This window comes from Eurytemora carolleeae, unplaced genomic scaffold, assembly GCF_000591075.1.
Source record: "Eurytemora carolleeae unplaced genomic scaffold, Eaff_2.0 scaffold370, whole genome shotgun sequence".
In the NCBI taxonomy this organism is placed as follows: domain Eukaryota; kingdom Metazoa; phylum Arthropoda; class Copepoda; order Calanoida; family Temoridae; genus Eurytemora; species Eurytemora carolleeae.
The window spans coordinates 237895-251896 of record NW_019396283.1 but is presented as its reverse complement, the minus strand read 5'-3'; the positions used below and the strand labels follow the sequence as shown (position 1 = coordinate 251896).

General features: G+C 31.2%; 1 protein-coding gene across 1 annotated transcript in view; it reads left to right on the top strand.

Annotated features, from left to right (window-relative positions):
• Positions 1 to 221: 221 nt before the first annotated feature.
• LOC111700143 (uncharacterized) overlaps positions 222 to 14002 on the top strand; it is a 19243-nt gene continuing 5462 nt past the window's right edge. The window contains exons 1-16 of the mRNA XM_023470963.1: positions 222 to 377; positions 432 to 483; positions 1259 to 1334; positions 1436 to 1521; positions 3341 to 3395; positions 4242 to 4288; positions 5239 to 5283; positions 6873 to 6983; positions 7448 to 7497; positions 8269 to 8307; positions 8662 to 8734; positions 8946 to 9040; positions 11296 to 11367; positions 11561 to 11597; positions 12215 to 12298; positions 13370 to 13494. Coding sequence (XP_023326731.1) covers positions 368 to 377; positions 432 to 483; positions 1259 to 1334; positions 1436 to 1521; positions 3341 to 3395; positions 4242 to 4288; positions 5239 to 5283; positions 6873 to 6983; positions 7448 to 7497; positions 8269 to 8307; positions 8662 to 8734; positions 8946 to 9040; positions 11296 to 11367; positions 11561 to 11597; positions 12215 to 12298; positions 13370 to 13494 — 1057 coding nt within the window. The 5' untranslated portion in view covers positions 222 to 367. The remainder of the gene's footprint in view (positions 378 to 431; positions 484 to 1258; positions 1335 to 1435; positions 1522 to 3340; positions 3396 to 4241; positions 4289 to 5238; positions 5284 to 6872; positions 6984 to 7447; positions 7498 to 8268; positions 8308 to 8661; positions 8735 to 8945; positions 9041 to 11295; positions 11368 to 11560; positions 11598 to 12214; positions 12299 to 13369; positions 13495 to 14002) is intronic.

Here is a 14002-nt window from a genome sequence, read left to right as displayed (position 1 = left end):
TTTTGCTTTTACAAAATCTATGCTTTAGGGTATACAAAAATTGTTTTCAATTAAAAATTCAGAAGCGTCACATGCAGAAAAAGCTTTTTGCACGTAGATGGCTGAAAAATGTCAAAGTTTTAACCCAGTTCACTCATCGACCTACTTATTGTTATATGACTGAAATATGTTGTCCCCCATTGGGCTCATTGTGCAGTTTCAATTCCGTGTAAGACTCTAGTTCCCTTTCGCATAAAGAGAGTGAATTCTTAGTAAACTCTTCAATCCAAGCTAAACTTATAAGGTTTACATATTGAAAGGAAGTGATCCCTTGTGTCTTAAAAGGAAGTGTTTTCTAAAAAAGGAACCAGCCTTCTTCAATTTCAAGATGACTCAAGGTAAAAGATTTATTTAATTGTTAAGATATTCTATAATTTTGATTTTCTTTACAGAGTGTCCAAGATTACAGTGTGAGAAATGGTTGAAAACTAAACCAGTTTTCAGGTAAAACAAATATACAAATATTATAAATATGTAAACACATAGTAATTAAAAGGAGGTAGCTATTGGGGCTTAGCTCCCCCCCCCCCCAGAATCAGAAAAAAAAGTTTGACCCGTCCCAACAGGGTGCTGAGCCCCTCCTCTCCTGTGTAAAGTTACACGTTTTGTATACGTTTGACAAATACAAAGAACATTAAATGGTAGTTTATTCGTGCTTTGATAAACAATTGTTCGTTATCAAGAAATTGAGTCTTTGCCAAAAACACAGATTTTCTATTCCTTTTATTTTTGAAACCAAATGACGAAGACCATAAATATTTCAAACTATGAATTCTGTTAGATCAAATAATCTAACTTTGAAATATGGAAGGTCTACCTACAAATCAGATTGCGAAGATATTGAAATTAAAAAATTTGAATTTGTGGCAAAGAAGCTCAATTCCTTTTGGAAAAGTTTATGCAAAATATTTCTGTCTGGAATTGATTTGTATAGATTGGAAACCCTAATTATGTGTTATATAATAAAACCCTAATTATCTGTTATATAATAAAACCCTAATTAACTGTTATATAATAAAACTCTTCGCACAATATTTACATATGTTGGTTATAGTTGGCCAAACGGCTTGGAACCAATAGGTAATCGTCGTTGACAATTTTTCTATTTTTTTAATTATTTTTTATCCAATGTTTTTTTTGAAATTCCACGAGCAACGCCAGGCTCTTCAGCTCTTTTTACTGAAATATAATCTAAAATATTTTTTACTTTTATTTTTAGTCCTAGACCTCTGGAGACTCTAGGACTTGGGAGACTTTTACAGCTTATACAGTCCTATCCAAAGTGTAGTATACAGGTCATTTCATGTCATTTCATGTCATTTCATGTCATTTCATGTCATTTCATGTCATTTCATTTTACGTAACAATTTTCAACAATAAGATAAATTTCATTCAGGAGAAAAAAAGAATGAGAAAATCTCTGAAAAATCTTCTTTCCTTGCCGTCAAAATATACAACAGTCCTAACACAGGAAATACTAAGGCAGGTTTATCTTTATATATTTTTATAATTTGATAATACTGTTATTAAGATTGCAAATGAACAATCGCCACAATTATTTTCTAATCCCTATATCTTTCACATTGTGTGATCCGGTTCACAAATTTCGTTCTCGTCTTTTCTGTACCGGATGTGGATGTTGAGATCAATGCTCGATCTCCTCTTTTTGTCAATCTCAAGATTAATTTAATCTTTAGTTTCTATCCAGAAAAGTGTAAAAAAAAATTCAACCAATCAGAGTGGCGTTTACAGAAACAGCCGATCAGAAGCCGGGAAATTTGAACTTTGAAATTCTCGTTGGTCGGATTCCAGTAGGGATATCCAAAACAAGTGAAAAAGAGCGGATTAAGCAGATATCAAAAGTGTTCACAGTGGATATTAAGATTAAGCGATCGGTATTAAGGGTATCCAAGTTTTCAGTTCTGGTAGATAAATTAATTTAAGTTTAACATTTCTAATGTTTTCAAAGATTTAACAATCTCCACTAAACCTCACTATTTCTTCGGTCAGTGTACAGGAAAGTCCTTCAATACACACCGAAAGCTTAGTTGAGAGAGGTAGGGCTTAGGAAATTATAGTTTGGGCCGAGTGTTCAATTTCTGTAAACGTTTGTTAAAAAAAAAATAGCCAATTTCACATACATGGTGTCCCACGAAACATGACAGTTGGTGTATAGTCTTGAATGTCTTCTTCCACATACTGTTTTATACATTAAAGACTTTTTGCACTTCATTTCTTTAAAAAAATGTTCAACTCGTATATATTTTACTGTGAAATCAATTTTACTATTGTATAACTATCATATAAAAAATGTTATCAGTCTCTTTAGTATCAAAAAACTTTTCAAATTATGGAAGACGACATTTTAAACTATTCACCAACTGTAATATTTCGTGGAACATGCCCTGAACATGAATACAAAGCAAGAGCAATACAAAGCAATATCGGTAATTTCAACTTCTTCTAAAAGCTAATTAAAGTAGGGTTGTTAATCATTTTGGTCTGTTTTTTTATCAACTTTAAATAAAACTTTCAGAATTTCAAATTTGTATATTCTGTTAAAGTTTGCTATTTTTAAACTTTAAAATATTCGTTTCATAAGAAAATAAAGGAATTATGAAGGGATAATTCATTCTAGGTGTATAGTCCTGTTTTCTGTTTTGTCTGTGTGTTACATATGCTAATCACAACTTGCTATAGCTACCTAAAAGTCATGTCATAGACTCATATTAATTAAAAGAAAAAAAACTCATGCACATGATCCACTATCTTGAAATAATATTGTGTTCTGTTTTAGATCCACATGGTCAGATCCACCATTTTGAACAATATTGTGTTTAACTTTAGATCCATGCAAGGTCTAGATCCTCCATCTTGAATAATATTGTGTTCTTTTTTAGATCCACGTGGTCCAGATCCACCATCTTGAATAATATTGCGTTTAATTTTAGATCCATGTGGTCCAGATCCACCATCTTGAAGAATATTGTGTACAGTTTTAGATCCGCTATCTTGAATAATATTGCGTTCAATTTTAGATCCACACCATCTAGATCTACCATCTTGAAAAATATTGTGCTTAGTTTTAGATCCACGACGTCTAGATCCGCCATTTTGAATAAAATTGTGTTCTATTTTACATCCTCGTGTGTTCAGTTTTAGATCCACGAGGTCCTGATCCTCCATCTTGAATAATATTACGTTCTGTTCAGATCCAAGAGGTCTATATCCGCCATCTTGAATAATATTGTGTTCAGTTTTAGATCCACGAAGTCTAAAATATTATTGTGTTCTATTTTAGATCCACATGGTCTAGATCTGCCATCTTGAATAGCCAACCAATTGATGATTTTCTGGTTAGTTCTAATCAAAATTATTTATGTTTTAATTTCAATAATATGGCTTCTAAAAACATCCATACATAAATTTTTTAGATCCATGTGGTCCAGATCCACCATCTTGAATAATATTGTGTACAGTTTAGATCCACGATGTCTAGATCCGCTATCTTCAATAATATTGCGATCAATTTTAGATCCACAGGATCTAGATCTACCATCTTGAATAATATTGTGCTCAGTTCCGCCATCTTGAATAAAATTGTGTTCTATTTTACATCCTCGTGTGTTCAGTTTTAGATCTACACGAGGTCCTGATCCTCCATCTTAAATAATATTACGTTCTGTTTAGATCCAAGAGGTCTATATCCGCCATCTTGAATAATATTGTGTTCAGTTTTAGATCCACGAGGTCTAAAATAATATTGTGTTCTATTTTAGATCCACATGGTCTAGATCTGCCATCTTGAATAGCCAACCAATTGATGATTTTCTGGTTAGTTCTAATCAAAATTATTTATGTTTTAATTTCAATAATATGGCTTCTAAAAACATCCATACATAAATGAAATAAAACAAAATTTGGCTATAAATGTGATTTTAACTTTTGTTACTTTAATTTTTTCCAATCTTGTACCCTAAATCTTTTGTTATAAGTTTACTTTTAGTGCCTTCTTTCTTTTTTTATCAATTCAAGCAGTTTTCAAGGAATATACTCACAGAGATCTCTAAACAAGATTAAATTTAGAGTACCGTTGTGAATCGGACATTGCTCTCTTTGCATTGAGGATCAATTGAAATTACGTTTTAGTTGAAATTTTCTTTAAGTTTCAGATAGTTTTGGATCAAGATCATTTATTACAGGTTAAAGAGCTACAAAGCGAAATGGTAAAATGGTTGGATTTTGACAGGTATTTGAGTGATAACCAGAAAATTGAGGAAGTATGTTGTCTTTATTATTTTAACCATGAATTGTCGCAAATAATTTGGAAAGGAAATGAGTCTTTGTCACAAACTCTGATTTTCTAATCACTATATCTTTGGAACCAAATGTTGTAGACCTTAGATATTTCAAACTATGAATTCTGTTAAATCAAATAATCAGAGTTTGAAATATCAAAGGTTTACAACATCGGGTTCTAAAGATATTGGGGTTTAAATATTTGATTTTGTTACAAAGACTCAATTCCTTTGTAAATTATTATTGATATGTTGCTTCTTATCCCACCTTTTTGTCTTTGCAAATAAAAAATAAAAATAGGAGATATTCCTTTTTTCAGTTGTGTATTTTTCAAAAGATGTATACAAAAATTACCAGGTTACTGAAAAGTTGTAAGTAAGGAAAGCGGGAAATTTTATAATAAAACTGTAATAGGAAGATGATTTTTAGACTCAAGTTACTATTTTAAATAGTTCAAATGACTATGAAACACAGGAATTGTGTCACAAAACCCAATATATTGATTTTAAATTGCTAATGGTAAAACTATTTGATTGATCACAAGATCAAATCACCAAACACATTTCGTCTTTAAATTCCAAAGTTTTATGTAATATATTCAAGAAAATATTTTAGTTCTTGATATACAGGGTTAACCACTATGGATGAGACTACGAAGACGACTTAAAACTAAAAAACATGACGATTTCAAGGTTGAATTAAGGCCCCTATTAGATAAAGTCTTTTTTTTTGGCATTTTCAATGATTGGGCAGTAAAAAGAAACAAGTTAACAGTTGCAGTGAATCTTAAATACTAAGAAACAGACAGTATATAGATTCAGCACAGCTGTCTCTGAAGTCTTATCATGTGGTAACCCATGATGCATATTTTAAATTTGCATTAATTTTGATTATTATCAGGATGGGTCCTAATTTTAGAATACAAACAATTCTTAATCTAAACAGGTGATTTTAAAAGATTTTTTGTTTTATTTCTTTTTTTTAATTTGACAAAAGTTTTCTTCTCAGGAAATTGCGAAACTGCAAATATTTTTTAGTTTTCAGAAGAAAAGTTGCTGTCTACTTTTGAAAGGCAAATTCAACTTCAGACTCAAAATTTTTATTTACTTTTCACAGGTTAGGTTGGTCGTAACTCGAGTGCTCATGATGAATAATTAAACAATAAAACATTGTAAAAACATTAAAAGTTTTTTTTGAATTTTGTGTTACACAATTATTTAGGAAAAATATTTTCCCCCAAAATTATTTATATCAATATTTGTATTTTTTTCCAGACCTAATAATACAAATTTTTAATGAAAATACTTCGGCCTTCTGATTCCAGAAATCTAATTGCAGTTTGCAACTTCAAATGTAGCTTTAAATTTTACTTAAAAAAGAAAGATTAACCTACAGTGGACCAAAGAGAATATTGCTTCAATGCTGTAATTGTGATCATTTTAACAGTGCTTGAAGATCAACTATTAAAGATTAAAATGGCTGCGTTTCTCGTTCATTGGACAATTTAAAGTCATAAGCTATAGCTAAGTCCATGCTAAGGATGTGAACCCATTCTTGTTGACTGTAGTAGACTTTGACATCTACCATTAGCAAACTTCCTCCCAAATTCCCAAATCTCCATAATATCTTCTTCTCCTACATATTATTCAAGGGATTCGGCCTTAGTCACTAATAAATATTTATAACCCTACTGGTTGAAGGGAGGCAAGGTATAAAATACTCAAACATGGTTCATGCTTTCTAAGCAGGGAGAAAACTGTTCTCTACTATGATATACCATGATAATGATAATTTAATTTTTTTTTACTTTTCTTATTCTAGGTTTGGAAGTTTTGACATATATTTTTACATATAATTAAATTATCCATATTTAAAAACTTTAGAATGGTGGAAATCGAGATTAATGCGTGATCCTCTCTTTTTCTTAATATCGAGACTAACCTAATCTTGTACTTGTATCCGGAAAAGTGCACAAAATTCAACCAATCACAGTCGCGTATATAAAATTTAGAAAAACAGGTTTTTGATTTTTCTCTACTATATCCAAGAAAGAACGGTTTAAGAAGAAAATCAAAAGTGTGTCATTGGATACTCAGATTAAGTATTCGGGATTAAGGATATCTCATTCTAAAGTTTTCAGCTCTGATTTAGGGCTTTTCAAAATGTATGATTTGCCATTTTCGCAGTTTTTGCTGAATTACTGGATTTTCAAATTTGCAAAAAAAGTATTGCCAAAGCCTGGTATGTAATATTAAAGATTTTAAATATAACAAAATTAGTAGTTCTTCATATTTTTTATCTAATCTTCATGCCTAACATATTTTCTCTTCTTAAACTATCAAACAATTACAAAACATTTTTGCCATGATTTATCGAAACTTTTCGTGGATTTTGAAAAATCTGTCAGGGCAAGGTTTTGGGGTCATGTAAAGTCCCAAAAAACATTTCGTCCCAACCAGTTCAGTCGTTAATTGACGTTTATTGGATAAAAACAAACAAATCAATAAATATGCAAACTGTGTTTCAATGTTTAGAATGCCGAATTTGGTGAAATTGAATCTACGGCTAGCTGGTCCTAAACCCTGGGCAGAAACTTTCACAGTCGAACAAACTGATAGAATACTCAGCAATATAATTCATCTTAGGTAATCCTATCAAGCTGATAGAATACTCAGCAATATTATTCATCTTAGGTAATCCTATCAGGCTGATAGAATACTCAGCAATATCATTCATCTTAGGTAATCCTATCAGGCTGATAGAATACTCAGCAATATCATCCATCTTAGGTAATCCTATCAAGCTGATAGAATACTCAGCAATATCATCCATCTTAGGTAATCCTATCAAACTGATCGAATATTCAGCAATATCATTCATCTTAGGTAATCCTATCAAGCTGATAAAATATCTATTATTGATCTTAGCAAAAAAAAAAATAATCAAACATATTACATTTGAAAGAAACTAAATTTCTTTGTAACAATTTTTAAAATGCTATAATATGAAATTAAAAATGAAAAAATGAGGATCGAAGTTTAAACGACAAGTTTAAATATTTATTGTTATTGTTTTGTTATTAATATAATGTGTTTATTAATTGTTTTAGGGAATTAATATTCCAGAATCTTGCGGATGATTTCTTCTTGTCAAAACTAGGTCAGATTTATAAGAAATAGTTTTACTTTAAAAAATCTGTTTTTTGGTAGGAATATAGTTTGACTTAAAAATCTGCTTTTTGGAAGAAATTATCACAATTTAAGTCTTAGTGTTAGGCCCACGCCCCTTTCCCTTGCGGTTATACAGGAAACCCCCCTTTCATCGGAGATACCCATTCACTTCTTAATGGTTTAATTTTCATATAGGTCTCTCCGATGACAGTTAAAGCTACAACATTTTCTCATCCGAGGCCTTTTTCTCACAATTTTCTCGTCCAAGTCACCATGTTTTTTTTATCTTGACAGGACAGAGCATAATAACGAAATATTCACTATGAGTAAATCAGAAAATGTAAAGTTCTGAAGTTTTAAACATGGCGTAGTCAATCATAACAATTCACGTAAGTCTTATCATATTGTATGCCCCAACGTGGCCAGATTTTCTAAAAATGGTTTAATCATCAAGGATTGGACATTTATAAAATATAATAATAAAATAACGAGGATGGAGAGGCAGTTCAGGCGATAAAATAAGGAGAACGTGGCTCGGACGAGAACTTGTTGTGGTTAACCTTCCTTCCCTTTTTTATATCAGTTTATTCGACATGCTTTGTCTTTGCTCCAATTTTCCAATACGCTTTTAAATATAAATATATATTAAGTTCTTTCATGTGTCATCAAAGTATAAAATCCTTCTGATCAAAGAGATTCATCTGTCCCCATCCCCCACCCCCTTACTCTAAAGCAAATAAAAAAACAGACTTTTATTTAGGTCTCTACTGTAAGAAGTTACTGAAACTCGATGTTCAAGGTCAAATTTTTCTTGTTTAATATAAACTCTTTCTTGCCTTTATTTTGATTAAATCACTTTTTATGTGACTAATCTTATTTTTTTGCGATATCTTCTTTTTTTGTTTAGAAAGATAATATAATCTCTATAGATGTTGCTTTTAATGCATTATTTAGTATTTAGACAGTTTGTAGTTGAATTTAAAGAAACTTAAAGAAATCAACATATATTTGCAACCTAATGGTGTTTTAAACTATCAGAATTTATACTTTAAGAATTTAAATATCTAGTAAAAATAAAAGGATTAGAATATTAGAGTTTGAGGAAATTAAGCGTTTTCGAATATATTTTTTAAACTTATTAGTTTTTATTCAGGTTCAGTGAATGTATCTGATAAAAGTTTAAAGTTTATAGAAAACTTGAAAGAACTCACGTCCATTGATTTTAGGTAAAGATTATGAGTGAAAAGTTTTAAAGGGATACGTAAACTTTATTTGTTATTGTTTAACAATGCACAGTGGTATGCGATTATATCAATATAATGAAACCCTAGTATATATTTGTCTTTTTTCTCATTGCTTAAAAAGTGTACTTTTATAAAAGAAAGACATCCTTTATACTACACTTTGAAATGCATTTTTAATATTGTTAATTTCAAGTGGAACCAGCATAGAGGAGGAGACGTTCTTGCTTTTCCTTCAGAAGAAGAAATGTTTTGAATCCATTGGACTTTTTCACAACTTTCAACTACTAGGAATATATGGCTTTAAACTCTTTATAACTTTTGTAAAGGTGACTTTGGAACCTTTCTACACCCGCTGAAAGAAGATTTTTAATATTTGCTATTTTATATTTTTTTAATTGAATTTACGCATGGTATTTAAAGGTATGAAGAATATTTGTTACGTTGTTTTTTGGCGGTTTTAGAACTGAAAATAAAAATATGACTGAAGATGTGTCGATACATGCAGGATATATTTCATTTCATTTAGCTATTTGTTCAGGGGGAAGGGGGGGGGGTCCAAATTGTCACTCTTTTGTATCTTAGCTTCAGAAGGTTAAGAAGGTTTTGTCCCAAAATTTACATTCTTGTCGATTCTTAGCTTAACAGTATTATCAACAACATTTTTCACATTTTAAAAACCTTTAAAAAATATTGGTATTGCTAAGTATTTTTATACAATTTAATAATAAAAAAAGAATATTTTTCAAACTTTCCGTTCCCATCATCCTGACAAATTGACAACTGAATTGACGCAACTATTTTTTCAAAAAAGAGTAAATCATAAAAATGTGAACAGTTTCACATTTGTCACAGTCCAATCTATCGAATTAGAATCCACTATTTCCCTCCCCCCCTCCCCCAACCTAAATTAAACAAAAGCCCAACCGCAGAAAAGATTAAATAATCTTGGGCAATAACTTTATTGTGTTGTAATTTTAAATTCTTTTGCTAATTGATATCTTGTTTCTCATTAGTAAACTCAAGAGTTCAATATCAAAGCAAATTGAGATTGAAGCGTAACCATTTGAAATTCAATATTTTAAACCCACACATTTTGTAAGTTTTAATTAAATTTATCTTTAATTTAATTTTCAAAACGGTTGATATTTTCTTTGCCAACGTCACTTCTGATTACCTTGGCATAGGGAGTGACAGCAATCATTAAAATGGTAAAAATTGGAAATTCTCAAAATACCTGATAATCTGGAAAATTCCCAAAATGCCTGAGAATCAGGGAAGTTTCCCAAATTCCGTAAAGAATATGAATATGATTTAATTTTTCAATTATAGGAAACTTCTGTCTACCTGTGAAATTTCTAAAATCTCAAAAATAAACACTAATTCCCATAGGAATTAGGGAAATTCCCCAAATGCCTGGGAATCAAAGGAATTTCCCAAACACCTGGGAATCTGGGGAATTCCCTGAACTCTTAAGAATCTGAGGGCAGTTTTTTTTTCAAATACAGGAAATTTCTCAAATGCCTAAATGTCATGACACGACAGTAATTATACTTTTGAGAAAAAGAATTTGGTGAATTCCCCAAACTTCCCAAATTCCTATAGAAATTTGAGGTTGGTATATTTTAAGATTTTGTAAATTTTTCACATGACTGCATATTTAGATAATTTCCCAAACCTCTGGGAATTTGGAAAATCTCCCAAATAGCTAAGCTAAACATAAATAAACTACCCTCAGATTATTTAAGGAATTTAGGGAATTTATTTTAAATCTAGGCATTTGGGAAATTTCCCAGATATCCAGGCATTTGGAAAATTTAAATTTGAGGTTGGTATATTTTTAAGATTTTGAAAGTTTCCCAAATGATTAGATCATTAATCATTTGGGGAATTTACCAGGCATTTGGGAAATTCCCGAATTTTTTTTAATTCCCATAGAAATTTGTGGCTGGTATAAGTTTGAGATTTTGGAAACTTCTCAAAAGATATTTTGGAGTTTACCAAAAACTGAGGCATTTGGGAAATTTCCCAGATGCCCAGGCCTTTGGGAAATTTTAGGGAGATCTAAGGAGTTCCCAATTACCCAGGAATTTGGGAATTTTCCTGCAGATTCCAGGCATTTCGGAAATTTCCCAGATACCCAGGTTTTTGGGAAATTTCCAAGATACCTAGGAATTTGGGAAATTCATGAAAACTTTTAATTGAACCATGCGCTATAAGATTAAATGAATGCTGGGACCGAATTTAACAAAATTGAGCTACGATGCTGAACTACATACTGCTGGGTCAAATTTAATTCACCGAGTCAAAGATAATGAGTCAGGCAGAATTTGAATCCGTGATTGCAATTTGAACCGACAGTAGGTAGTTCAACTACCCCTCAAATTTATCAAACTTTGTCCTGGTTTAAATATTTAAAAAATATATATCTAAACTCAAAGTAAATCCAGTAATTATTTAACGTTCAAAATTCAAAAGAAAATATTTCTTGTTTTGAAACAGTGAGAATCATAAAACATGGGTTCAGCCTAAGCTTGTACTATTAGACAAAGAGACTGGGTCGGTAATTAAGCAACTTACTATAAAGAACTCATGTCAGACAGACATACATCAAATAGGTAAAAGCATTTTTAAACAATTTCATTTTCTTCCATATTTACAAATCAGAAACAAAGATGCTTTTTACATACATTTTTACTTTTATCGATTTTATTCTGTTTTCTCTGACACGTTATGCTTATTCACTTTTTAACAATAATACCGAATATCACCAATATTAAAAAAACCTAACTTTTAAATGATTTTTTTTAGTTGAAACATGTTCAAGTCTGATTAAATTGGAGTTAAGGTATAATTTTCATGCTTTTTAAATGCAAAATACAAAGAAAGTAAAAATGGCGATGATATGTGTTTATACAATTCATTTTTGAAAAATAATTTAAAAATAATTATGAATTTTATAAAACAAAAAATACTGATTTGTATATCTTTCCAAAATATTCGTTGAATTTATGAAAATGTTATAAATCAGAAAATGTAGTTTTGAATATTTTTGCATCCATAAATACTATTAAGTTTACTGCAAACTAATATCTCTGGCTTGTAAGGTTAGCGGATTACAAAACTTGAATCGTGAAAAGAAACATTAAGAGTTCTAAAAAAGACTTATCTTGTAAAATTAAACTTTTATATAAATTCTCTCGACAAAGAACTTTATCAACTATTGAAAAAATGCGATTTGCAAATGGCTCTAGCATGTATCAGTTGGATCGAAAAATGTGACTTTTGTGCATTTCTTTTGCAAGAAAACATACAGGAATTAACAGAATTAAACACTTTAAAACTTAGAAAACGACATTATTGGCCAGAACAAGGATTCTAGGGAACCATTGTAAATTACCAATTTCCATCGTCTTCCTATTCCACTGTTTAATGGGTTTCCTTACAATATGTTTTTAATATTAGATGTGTCAGTACTCGGACAAAACTTCATACTTTGGGTAGACTTGAGAACTTGACTAATCTATATATATCTGGATCTAACTACAGGTAAACTAGAGAACTTGACTAATCTGATCTAACTACAGGTAGACTAGAGAACTTTACTAATCTATATATATCTGGATCTAACTACAGGTAGACTAGAGAACTTGACTAATCTATATATATCTGGATCTAACTACAGATAGACTAGAGAACTTGCCTAATCTATATATATCTGGATCTAACTGCAGGTAGACTAGAGAACTTGCCTAATCTATATATCTGGATCTAACTACAGATAGACTAGAGAACTTGCCTAATCTATATATATCTGGATCTAACTACAGTCGTACCATTTATTTTTCAAGAACACTCCCTTTTTTAAAAAGTATGCACAGATGATTATCATTGGACCTAATTTAATGAATAGCAATAAGTAGCTGAACTATGTAGACTAAGTGGAACCACTTATTTCACATTTAAACCAGTGCGGTGAATATATATGAGGAGAAGGGTGAGAAGTTTTCTTCCTGTTTTTTGTCACCGGAACTATTGGACGTCGGATTTTCCGAATCTATGTATAAGAAAGTCACAGGAAAAAAGTTTCCGGGAAAAAACCTATAGAATTAAAAACTTTGATTAAAAAGTCCCAATTTTTGGCAGTCCCAGGACACCATGTCATGGGAAATGATAAAAAAAAACTTTCGGAAAATGAGGTCAATTCTTAGAAGTTTTCATAAAAAGAACTTTTTTTTTGCATCTGCGTATTCAATATAGCCAGGGGCGTTTTTAATGTTCAGTCTCTTCCTTCCATAGTTATAAACATCCTTTGTTCCAATGCATTTTCCACAATTCAAGAACTTTTTTCTGAAGACTTTTTTGTATAAAATCATACTGGAGCCAGAAAAAAAGGCCTAGAAAATAAAGTCTCAAAATGGTTGGACTTTATTTCCAGAGATTTTTTTTAGAACTTTTTTTCCCAATGACTTTTAGAGTGCCAAAATTTAGGACTTTATTTCCAAAAACGTTTTTTAAGAGAACTTTTTTGGCGGTTACCGATTTACCTAATCATGTTGGTGGATTTCTTCCTTGATTAGGAACACAATATTGGCCCCACTGCACATTTATTTATTGCAGGCAGAGTAATTTGAGTGTATGTTTGATGGGTCGTGCCGGGTCCTTGACCAGCCTACACCTTGAACATGTCAGTGGAATGGACAGCTGTGATCTTAGAACTATAGGACAATACCTGCTAGCTCTAGGTAAACAATTCAAATTTATTTAAAAACACAATTCTAACTTTAAAAAGGTTTACAATAGATAGGACACCCTAATTTAACAGTTCGGTCTTCGGCCCGGAAAGCTGTGCCTTAGATTACAATTTTTGTCCTTATTTAACTAAGCACCAATTTTTCGCTTTTTCGATTGGGCTATACGTTGGATTTTTAAAAACATAATATTGCATGAACAAAAAAACTCGGGGGCAAATATGCTCCTAATCAAGAAGTGAGGAAGTTTGGGTCCTTTATTTTATAGTGTTAGTTGTTTTTAAGTTAGAGAGAAAAAAACCACGGGGGGGGGCAGGGGGGTGGAACTCTACATACTTCAATTGAGAAAGGGTTAAAGGGACCGTTCACTCATTTGGGTAATTTTAAGCTATTCATCAGTTTTGGTCGTACTTTTCTAAGAGTACGGTGGCCGGAGATTAAAAGCCGAATAATCGTTCAAGTGCCTTATGACTGTTGACGTGGCGATGGGGGGGGGGGGGGG